The 17,265-nt window shown below is 45.0% G+C and overlaps 1 protein-coding gene across 1 annotated transcript in view; it reads left to right on the forward strand.

The window, feature by feature from the left end:
• Nucleotides 1-16,374, forward strand: part of LOC106746166 — a 319,832-nt gene extending 303,458 nt beyond the window's left edge. The window contains exons 10-16 of the mRNA XM_014622420.1: nt 3,137-3,253; nt 3,350-3,463; nt 3,640-3,783; nt 12,401-12,603; nt 12,935-13,086; nt 13,186-13,258; nt 13,716-16,374. Of these exons, the coding sequence (XP_014477906.1) occupies nt 3,137-3,253; nt 3,350-3,463; nt 3,640-3,783; nt 12,401-12,603; nt 12,935-13,086; nt 13,186-13,258; nt 13,716-13,737 (825 nt within the window). The 3' untranslated portion in view covers nt 13,738-16,374. The remainder of the gene's footprint in view (nt 1-3,136; nt 3,254-3,349; nt 3,464-3,639; nt 3,784-12,400; nt 12,604-12,934; nt 13,087-13,185; nt 13,259-13,715) is intronic.
• The last annotated feature ends 891 nt before the right edge of the window (nt 16,375-17,265 follow it).

The raw sequence follows: 17,265 nt of genomic DNA on the forward strand, positions 1-17,265 counted from the left end.
AATTATATGCCAAGGAAAGAGAGAAGAAGACCTCGGATGGTAAAGGAGCGATCGAAAAAGCTATCAAAATCGTCTGCGCAGTCTTGGCTCAACACGGAATTTAGCATTCGTGTCCCAAGTCAAAATTTTGGTCCCGCATTGATCCTGCAGGTTCTGTCGAACTTGAAGAATCAATGAAGAATCTCAAGGTGTAATATTGTAAAAGCCATTCTCCTACCTTGATGCTGCAAATGATCTCTTTTGCTGCTGCATATTTATTCTTGAACAAAGAGGGGGAACGGGGGGGAAGAGGGGGTGAAGTTGGCGTCAAGTGCGCGGCGCGCATCAAAAACCGTCAACGTCTTCGTGTCACATTCGCTCGCGGCAACTGTCGTTGACCGCCGAAGAACGTCGCGTGTGAAATAAACATTTCTATTTCGACGAGCGGCAAATAATCTGATTCCTCAAGATTTCTCATCGATCCTTGGAAATGCAAGGGTACTTTCCGAGTCAACATGGAGATGAAATAACTACCGGCTCGGGTGGAACGTATCAATCGGTAATTCGCTGATATTTCTCTTTAATTCAACGCGCCTCGTTCATCATCCCCGCACTGAAACTTCGATTCGCGACTAATGATTTATCGATTTATATGCCGGGAGATTCGCGTCCAATCTACGACACGTGGAAATAAATATCGCGACGCGAACGGTATCCGTTTACTTCTCCAGAGTGGTGGTGCAGTTTTCAAATATGAATCTCGATAAAAGATGCAGGCACAAACTGATGCACCGCGTATCGATTTCAACATTTCCGGAATTGACTATTTTTTACCGGCGTAGTATACCGGCGTGGTCGTGACAACGAGTAATCGCATTGCGCATCTTCATTCGACGATTTGTTAGCGAATTTTGCGCGCGGCTCTTTGTCTTTTTTTCTTCCATTTTGCTTTTCATTTCCGAAATAATTTCGTCACGCAACGATGCGGCGAGGGATTAGAGACGCTCATTAATCGGCGCAAGAAATTACGCGAATCTCGTGAGAGCAATGCGCTTTCTCTCTTCCTCTCTCGCATCTAAGGCGAGAGAGAGAGCGAGAGAGAGAGAGAGAATGCTTGCATAATATCTCGCTACAACGCTTCTTTGGGCATCGGCGCCGCGTATTATCGTTCTCCGGCGAATCTCCGGGCAACTTGCAACTTCGCCCCCCGCTGGTCCGCGAGACCGCACCGACCGATTAGGTCTTTTCAACGACTTTGCCCCAGTAAACCGGCGCGAACTAACTTCGCCCATCGTCGGCATGTACTGATTTCATTATCGTAATTGGCCACGGCACAGGCGAAACAAGGCGGTCCCCGATAACCGACGAAAGGCGGAAACGATTTTAAATATCGGCGACACGATCGGCGGAATCCTCGCCGGAACAATGGCGCCTCGTTACGTTTCTTAATCAGCGAGCTGCTCTGCAATCAGCGGGAGTTAACGTCGGGTGTTAAAAGAATCTTCCGCCATTCCCGCGATTGACTTGAGAAGTGAAAGAAGAGGAGGAAAAAAAGGCGTGGAGGAAAAGAGAAACAAGTACGAGAGCTCTTTTCGGACGAAAGTTTCGACCGTGTTGTAACATCTCTCTCTTTTTCTCTTTCTTTTTTTTTTTTTTTTGCAACTCGAACTTCTATGTTTTCTCTATTAAACCAACGATAGAACTTAGTTTCCGCCCGCAGCTTGGCGCGCGTTTGCTTCCGCTCTCGGCCGCTGTTTCTTTTCCATTTTATCGATGAGGCAATACAGGGAATTCGTCCGTACGTCCTTACCGGGCTCGTGTCAGTCACGAGTTAATGATGTTAGCCTGTGGCGAAAATTTGCCTCCGCCAAATGAGAAATAGTGTCCGTGTTTACCGGTTCAAGGAAAATATCATATCCCGATCGTTCGTCCCCGTGATGCCTCAGATCCACCGCGATATTTTCTTTTTACGCTCCAAAGCGCGGAACTTCCTCTTCCCCTGTCGCGCTCGGGGACTCTTGAATTAGCTCTTTTACCGGCACTCTCGTCAAAGCGATTTCTTCTTCTCGTAGTTAGTCTCTGTCCACTTCTATGCCCGGCACTTCGATAATACGATCGGCGATATAATTCGATGGAGGGAAGTCCGCCCCAGAGTGCCATTTCCTCCTAAACGGATCACGCGGCCCAGTGATTTTATTCGTCGCCTTTCGGCGACGTCTTTCCTCCAGCCCCGCAGCCAGGAAATATATATATATATATATAGTAGTATATATATATATATATATATATTTACCACCACCGTCCATCCCCATGTAACATCCTTGAAAGCTGTCAAAGCATGCGTGTACACGTGGCGCTCACACGATCGTAAGACGACGACCTTCGGGGGTGTAGGAGAGGGTGCAAGCTTGCAAAGTCCCTATGTTAGCCCTATTCTCTCTCTGTCTCTCTCTGCTTTACTTTTTCTCTCTTCCTCTCTGTTTCTCCCTGTCACAGTGGCCTTTGAGATGCTGCATTGAAGCGAATATCGCCGACGAATCAAATAGAATAAAGTGGCGACCGTGGAAGAGCAAAGAAATCGAAGCCCTGAAAGGTCCGGATCCGCCCAGACGTAGGAAGGAGGGAGGAGGAGAGGGGCGGAAAAGTATAGAAGTCAAACGCGCGAGACGGCAAACGGTGTAAATGCCCATTTGTTACGGCGACGCTCGGCGAGTTTCCCTTTTCTCGCGCAACGCCTCCTCCCATTGTCCCTTTTTAACCTTACGACATTCGCGCTTTCGGAACGAAACGGCGGACTTCTCGGCTCCTGGCTATGCATACGAATCTGCGAACAGTCGAATCGATTATTCCGAGGACAATATGAGTGCGCCGGAGAAGTTGCGAAATCGAAATAGTTAATAGAGCGTTGGGGAAACTATAAATCTATAGAACGCGGCGTGATTATGTCGTTTGTGTGTTGTCTGGAAACAGCGCTCATGTAGTTTGATAAAACAACCGCAATTTCCATTTCCCCGCTGTCCGGAACAGTTTTGATATTTGAATACGTCACTTTCAACTAGGTTCTCAATTCGGTACTTGCGAACGGAGCTTTTTCTTCTAAGGCACAAGGTTCATCATACACGCCGCTTTAAGGTGGAATTATTATTTCGGCTTTCAGGTGGACATCACCGAACTCTGTCCATCGGCCACTGTGTTGGCGCAGCAGTTGACTCACGTGGAACTCGAGAGGCTCTCTTACATCGGGCCTGAAGAATTCGTGCAGGCCTTCGCCAAGGTGAGTGTATTTTTCGACAAATCGCGTTCTCAATGCGTCCGCTGTCGTTCAATAAGATTTCACTGATTATTGTGTTGTTTTTAATTATTCTCCCAGGAATCACCGCATTTAGAAACTTCCTTCAAAGATATGAAGAAAACCCGAAATCTCGAGTCGTACGTTCAGTGGTTCAACAGACTGAGCTACTTCGTAGCGACGGAGGTCTGCAAGGTAAATATAATCTACGTGTCTCGTGCAATTTCGTATATACGATTTTTGCCCTCGCTCAGAATAACGTTTCCCGACGGAACGGTTTCGATGAAATAAAGAAGTTTCCGTCAAGTTTCTCCGAATGTTCGGAGAATATCGTGCAATCTACAACGACGAACTTCTCCATGTTCTTCCAGCATGCGAAGAAGAAGCAACGCGTCCGTGTCGTCGAATATTGGATCGAGACCGCCCGAGAATGCTTCAACATCGGCAACTTCAATTCCCTGATGGCGATCATCGCTGGCCTCAACATGTCCCCGATATCTCGCTTGAAGAAGACGGTGAGTACCAGTGAATTTCTTCTTAACCGATCATCATCTTTCAATTCGAATATCGTAATATGATTAACTTCGGTATCACCGGTATTTTCCGCGAGCAATATTAATTCTTTACGGTGGCATTTATAATAATAATAATCTTTATTCACGGGAAAAAAACCCTTCAGAATATATACGTAAAAGAAGAACCAGTCGCTGATTGATTACAGAGTATTTGAATGAAATTAAAATAGGAGAATACATGAAGACAAAATAAACAAAACATAAGCTGTCATGAATAATTAATACTTAAAATAAAATAAAAATGTGAATATTTATAAAATGGTGCACATACCAGATTGTTTAAATATATCTACTTTATTATTTATTATTATTATTATACTTGTTATTATTTTACTCCACATTTAAAAAGAACGAAAGCAACGCGATTTACAACTTCGCAAAATCTCTCGTAGAATTTTTTCGAGATTTTCGTTACTACGAAATAATAAGATCAAGCCAGGTTTGCGATTAACAACGCGTGCACATTTGGCTCGTTGCAACATCTGAGAGACGTTATTTCAACGCATCGGCTTAAATTACAAACTCACTCGGCGGGCTTCGTTGCAATTTCGCAGCGACGATTTCTCGCGAAAATCGCGCCGGGCGAATTGAAACCGGACCATCGATACGTTTTATTCACGCGAACAATGCGGGCGTGTATACCTTCTGAATTCCCGACTGCAAGAGCGTGCGCGAAAAGTGCGAAAATCCGGGACCGGTTTAGCGGCGACGGCACATTTTTCGCGCTAGGACGCGACGGCCGGAGATGATAATGGGCGAAAGGGAGCGCATACACGACCGGTGTTCTCGTGCGTTCGCACCCCTTCGCGAGGAGGATTGTACGCCGCGCGCAATAAGCGCTCTGTAATCCTCGTAAATCGAGCGCGGCGTGCGCACCGCTGTGACACACAACATTGAGCGTGACAAAACGTCGGGAGGCAAATTTCCGCGCGGATTCCGAGAACGGCAAGAGAGCCGCCGGGCAAGCGATTTTCGCCACGCTTCTCCACCCGTAATCGGCTTAGCCGAAAACTCTGGCCGGTTAAATAAGTGCTTTTTCCCCATGATTTCGCCCTCGATGAGAATTCGAGTTTATGAAAGCGGAGTTTTGCGGCAGAAATATTCAGCAATATCCAGCTGCGAGAAAGGAAAACTCACGCGCTCCACCGTCGCGATTACCCGATACGTCTCTCTTCAGGATTCCTGCCCGACGAGCGAATATGCCAACGTGGGTAAAACTGTGTGTGCGTCTTATTGAAGTCCGTCCCGTGTTTAACCGCGAGAAGGAAAATCTCATTCCCGAGCGGTCACACGATACTCCTTTCTTCGCGATTTTAGCGAATAACCATGCACAGGGAAAAAGATTTCTTTTCTTTTTAATGAAATTTATTTAATTCTTAAGATTAAAACGAACGTTTCTTTCGAAATGAAGCGAACAAACGAATATTTGATTCAAACGAACAGAATTGTTTGGTTTCTCAAACAATAAATATCTTTACGTGAAATAACATATTTCTTTTGTATTTTTATCCGAACGTTACAACGATTGCCACGAGCAATAAGTTACTTGAAAGAAATGACAAATATTAAAAAAACTTTTTTGTTTCATCGGGGGACAATATTTAATACATAATGAAAGAAATTTTTTTTATTTAAAGTCAAACATTATTTCCTTTAAATAATACTGTTTTTTCTATCAAATTTTATATTAAAGAAACCTAAGCTAAGCAAAGAAACCTTTTTCTCTATACCGGAAGTAAAACCTTACCTCGGAAATTTAACACGTTCGCTATCAGGATTTATTTGGAGATCACCGCCCAGGTCACGTTACATTTTTTAAATAATTTTGTAGAACAGACTTGAATTTGTTGATGTGGACATAGGAAGAAAAATGATCTCCGTCACGCGTATGCGGCTCTGTTCTCTCATGAGAGATCGCTGTATCACACATATATATGACGTGGCAGTGAACGTGTTAAATAAAGATCCGTCTTAGCGTTGATTACACGATAATCGAGAATCGCTCTATATATGATAAATCAAGGATAAAATACGTCGGATCTGGTGCTAGTGCGGTTCACAAAGAAGTCAGTCGATCGTTTCCCGGCGCGTCGCGAACCAGAAAGAGACGTCAAGCAGTTGTCAGAGCGGCGAAGGGGGTGAGGGGAATTAGAAGGCGGTGGGAGAACGGTCAAATTGGCTCGATTGAATTTTTCCTGGTCGCGGTCGGTCCTGGCGCCGCGGGGGAGACCCGAAATGTAGCCCGCGCGCGACTTGGTTAATTAAAAAGTTTCAAGTCAAACGACGTTGCTCGGCAACGTTGTTCTCGCGCGCCGTTCCTTTCGTTCACGTTGGGAATTAGCTAATTGCCCGACCGGCGTTCCACGCCCACAGGGGGAAGAGCTCGCACTATTACGTATTCTCGATTTCCACGCGAATGCACCCCGTCCAGGAATTCCTTTAATCCAGTCGTCGCTCCCGGCGGTACTCGTCCGTCGGACACGGCATTTCCCGAAAGCTCCCGCGTGTAATTAATATTTACATCAATAACGACGAGACGCATTGTCCTGTCAGCGGGAAGTAATTCAATCTTTAATAATCGGAGAAAACGGTCCATCAAGTCGTTGGAATTTTTAAGCATTACATGTAACAGTTGTTTTATATCTTTTCCTCTCCCTCTCTCTCTTTCTCTCTCTCTCTCTCTCTCTCTCTATTACTAGCACGCGTTATGTTCTAAAGAGGGTATTTCGGAATATCCTAAGGTTTTTTTAAGATAAGTCAAAACTATTAAAGGTAACTTAAATTAGTTTTCATTTGATTGTAATGCCAAGTATTTTTTATAACATGTTCCTGAAACACAGACGGAAAAACTAAAATTGGACGTACATACCGCACACGATCTCTATTATGTTGCGATCTGTACTGTGCTGTCGCTTTGTAGATTAAATTAGGGGTTCAGCAGCCAATAATTCCGTTGCCATCCGCTAAGTTGCGACACTTAACGGTCTAGAGATTGTGGTATTCCATATTACCCGCACTTCCTCTAAATCCGGACATATCGGTAAGCCGTTTGGTATTTCAGGCACGTCCTTGGAGATGGAATAAACACCGGTCGGGATTAAAATTACTGGCCGATGTGGTGATTTTAATCTGGCACCGCAAATAATGCGACGTATTGTTAAATAATAACGGCAGAAATAATGTAATGGTGCTCGCCGGGCGATAATATAATTAATGTTCTTTATCTCCGCGAGATATATTCGCGATCAGTCGCGAGGTAATTTATCATAATTAAAGAACGATTTACGTTAAATCAGTCGGCGAACAGTCGGTGAATTCATCGAAATTCTTCTCGCGTGGTCGAGAGAGAGTAATGCATAATCGACTATTATGAGACGTTTCAATTAGTTACGATTACCACGATTCCGTTATTACCGCTCGGCTAATGAGAGGGATTTATTAAATCGCGGGATGATCGACTTTGTCTCGCGTTAACAGTCTCGCGAACAGAGAAAGAGAGAGGGAGAGAGGGAAAGGGAGACGCGAATTGCGAAGGAAACAATAGTGAATCAGCCGGCGGCTCCTTGTGCTCTTCGCTTTAGCTACTGCACCGTTGTGTCCCGAGGGTGCGCGCGTTCCCACGTCACGGCATCGACATTATGTCATCAAATTCGAATCCGTCCGCCGCAGAGCGTAATTTTATTACTCGCCGAGATAGGGGAGAAACGATATTACCCCGTTTCGGCGCTCGCGTCGGCAAATGACGTCGGCGGAAAGAACAAACGTGCCTGTCACGCGCGGACAAATAGACGAGTCGAAACGGCCGAGAAATCTACATCCGTCGTGCTCTCGCGTGACGAACGAAAAAAGTAATCGACACACACACATACCCATACACGTATATCGTTCCACGGTGTGCTTCCCCGATGGCGAAGGCATCGAGTAAAAAGCTCCGTTGATTGTTACGCCGTCGTCCGACGGCGGCGACTGCGACGACGACCTCCACGCGTCGCCCGTTCCTGTTTCCTTTTTTAATAACGCCCCGAAACTCGTCCGGGGCCTTTGTTTGAACGCGGTGGGCGCAAAAAGAGAAATTTCCAAGCGCAAATAACCTCACGCGCGTTTATATTTTTCTCTCTCTCTCTCTCTCTCTCTCTCTCTCTCTCTCTCTCTCTCTCTCTCTGTCTCTCTCTCTTTCTTTGAGCGAGCTTGGCGTCCGAGAAATTACATTTCCTGAGAGTCAAAGATTGTTTCTCGCTGCGGAACTTTTAAACGAAGTATCAGGCATGAGAAGATGATTACGTCGCAGCGTAAACATTCCGACGGGGTGCGCCGCGCGGATGGAAGATCAAATATTGCGTCCCGATAAAATTTTAAGCGACGCTGCCGACAAGAAATTTGATTCGAGAACTCAAATATTAAGATATTTATGCAGCGTTGAATTATTTTCTGACCGGGCTGAAAGTCAGTCTCAACCTCGTCGTGAAATCTACGACTTATTCCGCCGGTATACTCGCATATTCTTACATCCGTCCGTTTTCTCAGCTTATTTTTATGTCCGAGGCGAAGCGAAGTTTCAGGAATCGCTACGTATGTACGTACATACCTTCGTACGTCTTGACAAGAAGCACCCTCGTGTCCTCTTTTTAGTAATATAGCCACACCAAGAGACTCGAGTCATGAAAAGTATTACACCGTGAAGAGAGCTTTTTCCTCGTTTTCAATTACGAGTTTAGCCAACCATTCGGCGCATATCTTTTGCGCTCGCCCTCTACTCTCTCTCTCTCTCTTCCTGTCTTCCTTCCTCCTTTCCTCCGTCCTTTTTTCTCCATCCCTCGACGAGTTTGATACGGAGAACGGCTTATACTATATAGAATAATAATATATAGAAAGTTCATTTGACCAGACTAGCTGATTTATATAGGAGGTGCGTGAAATAATTGCTGGAACTATCAACGAAAACGTGTCGGAGGTACGGACGGTTTGCTCGGTAATTTTCGTTAATGAAAATTTAACGCCCCCTACTTTTGTGCTAACGCGCCGCTGGAGCTCTATTCACGGGGGCTATCGTGAAAGCAATGTGAGATACGTTCGGCGGTAGTTAGATCGCGAACAATTAACCGATCTTTTCATACGCGCGGCGTAATCGAGGATAACGCAATCGTGCGGTGAGTTTCGAATTTTTCACAGCAGAGATCCGCCTTGTCCGCCGTGGTGAGGATTATTAAGCTTCAGGAAAGGAAGATACGAATTGAAAAACGTTCGTTTTGTAATATGTAATATGATCCAGCACACGCGTTTCCTTCATTTTCGCTCATATCATACTTGTACTTTCCAGTTTTCGAAGTATTGAATATTCAAACACTCGAATATTCGAATATCCGCATGTTCGAATTTTCAGACTTCAAAATTTCGTTATTCGAATATAATATGTCGAATGTTCAAAAATTCGAAGCTTCGAATATAATTTCTAACCCTAATTCTGGCATACCTCTCCCTTGTCAGTTATATATTTCAACAACATGTAGAACAGTTCAATATAAATATATATTTTCGACTAATAGAAACATAATATTCACGGAGTGAAGTCTCAAAAGAAGAGGATATAATTAAACGATGTAAATGAAAGGAATGAAAGGAAGCTTTGTGTTGGTGGCGGTAGTGTTATTGCGCGACTCAGAAAGTGCGAATTACAGCGAGTGAAATGTTTACTTTGGTTTAAACGTCTTTGGTTAAACATCTATTTCTTGTAGATTCACGAGCTCCGGCTTTAGCTGGTTTCGCTTGAAACCGACGTTCAATCGTTCCGTGACTCATCTTGCATCGAATATACGACTTCGATGCCGAAGGACTGACGTCAGCGTGAGAGAGGTCGCGGTGGAGTAATTTACTAGGCAGAGATAATCTGCGAAAGACATCTCCGCCTTTGCCGCGGCCGGTGAGGGAGGCCTTCCGCTTCTCAAAAAGCTAATTACGTTGGTGTTCACGAATATTCCGCGCTTCTTCATCTCCGCCACGTCCCGCTCCGTTTTATATCGAAAAGTAACTCACGCCCATAATCCTGCCCGTTCGATGAGATGATTCTTTTACTCGGGAGAACGACCGCGGAAAGAAGTAGCTTTGAATTGAGTTTTCGTAAATTGCAAATCTTCGAATGGCCGTCCGTGGAACTTTATAAGTGGGGGAAATCAGGACCACTATTCGGTAAACGACCGTATGGAACGACTAAGTGACGAAAATCGACGTGGAAATGCAATAGAACTCGTCCCGCATTATAATGATTTTTGGAGCAGACGTTATTGGTTATTTTATTTACTATATTATATGTAATCATTGTATATTTTATTCCTTTTGTAACACCGATCATGAATCAGCATCGGCAACCATATGTTTCCTCAAGAGTTTACGGAAGAAAATTAGTCTTGAGTCAAGAATAGATATTCTTATATATAAACAAGAATATTATAATTTTCTTAGAAGATTCTTAGTTTTGATTTAATTGAATTTGTATTGATGCAAATGTAACTTGATTAAAATATATGAGAATATCGATTCTTGATTTAAGATTTCTCCCTGCGTGGTGATATAATTTAAAGGAAAATAATTTCCTGTGGACTCGTTTACAGTATTCATGAGATTTCCTCACTGATTAATTTCTTCACTACCAAATATCTTCGGATCGTTTCTTGCAAAATCATTCTTACCAGCGGCGTTACCTTATCCGTAAGTTAACCAACCGAATTTCGCGAGCCTGAAACTCTTACCATCGAACATCGAAAAAAAAGTCTTTTCAAGGGAAATTCCTGATTACTCTCGCATCCCCGCGGCCCGTTCTTACCACATTTTCTCGCTAGTCCTTTCCTGAAAAGTAGATCCCGTTCCTTCCACGATCGTATTCCGACATCCTTCCCGTCGCATCCAGTTTCAATTTACCAGATCTGCCAGGAGTCCTCGATTGCTACTGTTTTTGCTCTAGACGAGCGTTTCCGGTGGAGTCGAGTCGAGTCAAGCCAAGAGAAATGGCTCCCGCGACGGACGAAAGGTACCCTCTGGGGATCAGACACCTGCGAGACAGGATCAAAAGTCAAAGTCTCGACGGATAGAATAAGACTTTGCGAGATAGAAAAATATTTATAGGATTTGAGCATCCGCTGTATAACCTGATATTACGAACTCGAGTACGTATGGTTTTCCAACCGCGGTTTATACATGTGGAAAGAAGAGGCGAATAAAGAGAAATTTATAGCTGTCGTTGAAGATATGTATAAAGAAGCGCATATTTCTAAAATAACGACCAGTTTTTTAATATTTTTCACATATACGCAATAATAATAAAGTCTGACTTCTTCAGATTATTTGATATTATAATTTGTTTATAGCACACAATATGTTATCCGTGTTTAGCTCATCATGACCGTTCTAAATAAATATAAATAAATCGCTTATAAAATTAAATCAATCACATACCTCGTGCAAAATCGCTCAATCTTCTTACTTAATGTAAAGTAAAGAAAACCGAAGGATGCAAAAAGAAAAATGTGAGTTAGCACGAAGATTGGGTAAACAGCTATCAGTGTCGGAGGGGTTTGTTATGGTAAAGAGTATCGAGATTACGAAGTAAAGAAGCATCTTGATCGTACCCTGATTTTGAGACTTGAGTTGAATGCAAATATTATCCATCGACTATCGGGCACACTTTTAAGAGAACGACGCTTTGCGACCGGATCAGTCTAAAGAACGGGATTAAATCGAAGAAAACTGCAAACGAACCCGAGTCTCTCACGCTGTGAGATCAACTCCCGGAGAGATCCGCGTCGCACCACGAATATCATATTACGCGGAAAGCGTTGCGCAAAATAATGTTTGGTTAATTCGGTGAAAAGCATAGTATCAATTTTTGTTATTGCGTTACGCATCGCAAACGATAATCGCCCTGAAAGCTGATGGCACGGTAAAAATTTGAATTTTGTGCATTTGCATTTTTATTCTGTCATCTTGATGTAACAAATATCCTTTCGCACATGAATATTTATGTGGTATTTTTGTATTAAATTTTTACGTCAACGTGTCGCGAACTAACCGTCTCTAACCGGATATTAATATAATAAATATCGATTGCCGGGGGAACATTAAGTTTTAATAGACTATTTGAATATCATGAATATTTTCGAAAACGTTACCGTTCCATGCAAAACGGATGAGATTATTATAGATTGGAAATATATGTTAATATGATAACGACGTTAATAATCCAGTGGAATAAGTGCCAAGAATACTTTTTACCGTGCTTCTTGTACACGTCAAACTTTCTTCATAATATGGAAATAAGCTTATCGAACTGATTCCACCGGCTCCTGTCATCCATTTCCCTCCCGTCCCGATATTTCCCGTTGTGGAATAACGATTTTTGCCGATGGGGAATTTTTCCCGAGACCATTCCTTCGATGTGCTTACCGTTATTGCATTTTTATACTCATCGTTCAATCGTTCCGCTCGACAATCTTGCGCGATCCCCGGTCCTCAGACATTCGGCTTGCCGGTGCAATGTAGACGGAACACGCGTTTTTACGGCTTTCAGTGGTCGAAGGTGCAATCCGCCAAGTTCTCGATTTTGGAGCATCAGATGGACCCGAGCAGTAATTTCAGCAGCTATCGCAGTACGTTGAAGGCCGCGATGTGGCGTAGCGCTGGCGCTACAGACGAACGCCAGCGGATCGTAGTGCCCTTCTTCAGCCTTCTCGTTAAGGACCTTTACTTCCTCAACGAGGGTTGCAGCAACAAGTGAGTGATATCCCCTTCCTCGGCACTGTCCACTCCGTGCGTTTTTCACGACGAAACGAAATAACACGAGGTGGTCGCGCGAAGTCGCGTTCAATCCCCGACCGATTCCGAAAGGCGTAGCCTGAACTTGGGTAATTCAATTTTACGGTATTTCCTAAGTCGGATAATCTAGCGAGACAAGGCACGTCGGAATAAATTACACGAGCGCGACTTCATCTCGGCTTCATCGGAAGTCGCTTATCGATCCGCGACGTGTCGGATACTCTCCGAGAACCTGACTTCACCTCATCGTTAATTAATCCCCGCGCTCAAGCTCGATTCTGCGTTTCAGACTGCCAAACGGTCACATCAACTTCGAGAAGTTCTGGCAGCTGGCGAAGCAAGTGACCGAATTCATCGCGTGGAAACAAGTCGCCTGTCCGTTCGAGAAGAATCCGCGCGTCATTGCCTTCCTCCAGGCGAGCCCCGTGCTGACGGAGAACAGTAAGCGATATCCATATTCCGCTCAACCCTCATAATCCGTCGCTAAATTCGTACGGTCTTTCTGAATCGCCGGCGATCTTTTTTCTGTTGTTCCCGCAGCACTTGCGCTGGCGTCTTTCGAGTGCGAGCCGCCCGACAACAATCCGGAGAAGGAACGTTACAAAGCTTTAAAGTGAGTATTGCAATATATCCGTGGGTCGCGGATGAAATGTTGGCTGTTATTCTACAAAGAGCATTAAGCGTTATCGGGAAAACGGGACGCGCGAGAGGGGAATTCCGTTGCAATCGGTAGCGGAAAGATCTCCGCTGCGATGTAACGTAATGAAATTTGATCGAATCTCCAGACAATATCGATGCACCTCGAGAACGCCGCTCGTAACAAAACTCCTGAATTCGGGAAAATCTCATCTGTCGCAGCGCGATGCAACGATGGTTTCCACGTTGTGTTCGAGTATTGATTTAACGAATATTAATTTAATTTTTCTATCAAACAATATGGTTTACTCTACCGAAACAACGTTTTTATTTAAAAAAAGAAATGATATTTGACGTTGAATTGTGTTGTTTGTATTAAAGAAACCCAAGATCGAGCGGCAAATGAATATCTTTTCGCACTCGTGTGTTATCAGGTCCGAGATGAACGCCCAGTGAAAACGAGCTATGCCGAGGCATGCCGAATGGGAACGGTATTGATATACAGATCTATGAAGATACATTTATAAATATTAATATATTCGTAATCGTAATTAGAGTTTACCCGCGAAACAAGACGACGGGGAGGGAGGAGTGAATAGTGGGTGGAAGAGCAACAGTACGGACTATAAAGTATTATTTCCGGGCGTGAGCCACGTGACAGACTTGCGTGTCTCCGTCTTGCGAATTGACACGAGGTCGAGAGAACAATGCTCCATCATGATGACTCGGCAGCCGTCGACGAGAACGTCGTTCGATCGATCCGTACAGTCATCGTTGACTTTTCCATCGCGTCACCTTCAATTATTCGCCCGTAGCGCCGCCCGATTGTGATTCGCAACACGAACAGTTCGAAGGTATTATATCGCGTCACATTTTCAACCTTCAATGCTCCACGCTCTATCTCGCTCCGTCATTCGTCGTGCGAAAAACAGCACACGGGTGATGGCCGGGCGAATTTTATTTTGCAGCAATTGGTCGCAGCCGAAAGGTCGCACGAAACCGTCAGTATTAATCAGCGCGAAATTAATCGGTACAGATCGATCGACGACGGTATTCGCCGACGTCGTAAGCACCGGGGGAGCCCGAGAGGTATCTGAGACCATGTCGATGGCCCGGGAACCTTCACGGTCGACGTGGCGCGAGAATCAGACACGCCAGCGGCACACGACTGCAAAATTCGCTCGGCAATGCTCGCGGTAGCCGTTAAGTATAGTTCCTAAGCCCTTCGGCCCGTCGGTGGTTTTTCCCTCGAGCGAGAAGAAAATGAAGAAAAAGAAAAAACGAAGTAAAGAGAATCGCCGCGACCCACCACCCCCACGGATACCTCCGGATGACCTCGTGAGTGGGATCCTCCGGAGATTCGCGGGAGAAACGCGGCTCGAGTGAGACGCGATCGGCGCGTTCGATCTTTTTGTACATAGCCCTTTTGATATAACGCTAACGCAGGCTCCTAGATGTGTGAGAAGTAGGGTCGTTCCTGTAGTGTAATAAGAGAAGAGCGCCCGCGCGCGACGAATTCGCGCGACTGTAGGTCGTAATAATTAATGATAATGATAACAATAAGGATCGTCGTGCACGTACTTAAGCGGAGAAGGATTCATTCACCGAGGACGGTCAATCGAGGCGAGGAAGATCGAGAAAAGTCGGAAAATCACGGCTTAAAGCGACACGGCTCTCTCTCTCTCTCTCCCTCTTTCTCTTTCTCTCTCTCTTTTTCTCATTGTGCGGTGGAAGCTCGTTCTTTCACGCGTTCTCCGGCGGTTCTTATCGGTCGACGTGCGATCGATGACAGTCGTCTGCTGTGACTCTCTTTCCGGCTTCTTTGCTGTGTGACGCACGTAAAAAAAATTAAAGAAAACAGAAAGTATACTGTTTTCGTGCGGGCGCGCAGAAACGACGCGCGATCGAGGAGGATGATTCGATTAGCGGCGTAGCGTGTTTTCTCGCGGAAATTCGGCCGAAAAATCCCGGGTGGAAACCCGGAGAAAATGTGCCGCGAGCAATTTTTATTAAACACGTCGCCGCTGCACGACGAATTATTCTTGCGGGTCGTGACGCGATGTATCCGGAAGGTCTGCGAAAATTACCGCCCGCGTCCGGTTTCTGTCAATATTTGCCGGCGCGATTCAATTAACGAGTGATTTATCGTAAGTCGCGACGAATTTTCCCAGCGAAATATATCCGCGAATCCGATTCGTTCAGGCACATTCGGACGCTCCGGGTAAAGGGGAGGGGAAAAAAAAGAAGGCGAAATTATCGTCGACGATTGGTAAACCGGCTTTCCGCCGGGGACGAATTGGGCTCGGTGTTAATTAGCGTGATTAATAAACGTAAATGTAGTGTGCCGTGCCTTCCGTCAAACGTAACCAAGATATGATTAAAACAACGCAAAATTTACGAATTATAAAATATTACGAGAATATTGAGCTCGATATATCTTTCTCTTTCTCTCTCTCTCTCTCTCTCGTTCTTCCTCTCTCCCTACTCTTTACTCTTTCAAAACGAGACGCGTTTTTGACGCGTGCGTCACTGTTTTCCGCGTGATCACACGTGATCTCCCGTTGAGTGAAATAAGAAAAAAGAAAAGAAGAAAAAAGCCGATGTCTCTCCGCAGAAATGAAAAGAAGGAAAAGCCGGGAACACGAATCCGCCGTAATGATATGTCAAAGTAGAACGCCCGTTTCCTTTTGCATTTTCGGCAAATACCTTTTTGCCCGGACGAATTCGAGAATAGACAGACACATGTGTTTCTTCGAACAGTTATAGGGACCAAGTGTTCGTTTCTCCCTGGGTAACGCGAACTTTGCCCATGGCACGGCGAAATAATGCCGGCAAATCGCGATGGCACCGATCGTAGATGGGGAAAATAAAGCAGCGCACTGCGTGTGCCGAATTTCACACGCAATGGGGGTCGGGACTTCGCGGACTGAGAGAAAAATCGCATGCAAAATCGCGAAAACGCGCGATCTCGCCTAACCGAAAGAAATAGGCTGCGCGATCGCGACGCGACATTGTGTAACCAACGTTTCGCGATTTTTCGAGGCGATAAAAGTCACGGAGTCACAAGAGGTAAAGTTTCTCCTCCTTTCCGCCCCCCCCCNTCCGTTCCTCCGGCGCTTCGCTCATTCTCAATTTAGTCTTTTAGTAAGAATTCCATATCCGCTCTCGTTTTTCCTTACGGTCAGCGCGAGACGATCGATAGTCGATCTTCAGAAATAGTCGGTCGCGGTTTCCTCTCGTTGACGAGAATATTTTGTGCTGCATTTTTCATTCGCGTTGCCGGGGAGGTGGAAACGACCTCGCCGCGGTTTCGCGTAACGTATATATATATATATATATAAAGTTTTCCTCGCGTTGTTCGCATTTCAAATCGTGCATTTTTCTCTCGGTGCGCATGAAGTAAACGGTGGACGTAAAGCGAAGGGACACGAGAGGTGTACTTAGCACGAAGTGTACAGAGAAAGGATCGCGTAACAACAAAGAAAGTATAATTTATCGATCGAAGAGACAAATTACGCGAGCTCTGCGCAAATCAGGTCGTCGTGAAGAATGTTCACTTCGATGTATCGTTGAGACGCGTATTTATAGTCGCGAGCTTTCGCCGACGAACCGTCTCTCGGCCGAGATCGGTCTCGAGAGATGCGATACAATGCGCGGTGCAATAGGGTGCAATCCTGAGAGTCAATTCGATATTCGTCTGTAATCGCGCGATTCGCGAGCGGGAAACTACGCGAGGCGGTGAACTCTACGTCTCTTGAGAGAGCGGCGTTCACGTAAACGACTGTAAATACGGGTCTGAGATAAATCGATAATCATCGATCGACGCGCGAAGTCATTCAAGTCGAAGTGCGATTATTCATTATTCCCGTATGTTTTTTCGATATCACACGCGTACACACACCGATATCTTCATTGCGTGCCCTTTTATATGTATTTTATCGTCGGAAACTCCTGAATCGTTGTGTCGTCTTTTCATTACCGAAC

Source organism: Dinoponera quadriceps, unplaced genomic scaffold, assembly GCF_001313825.1.
Source record: "Dinoponera quadriceps isolate SergipeBrazil2010 unplaced genomic scaffold, ASM131382v1 scaffold566, whole genome shotgun sequence".
NCBI lineage: Eukaryota > Metazoa > Arthropoda > Insecta > Hymenoptera > Formicidae > Dinoponera > Dinoponera quadriceps.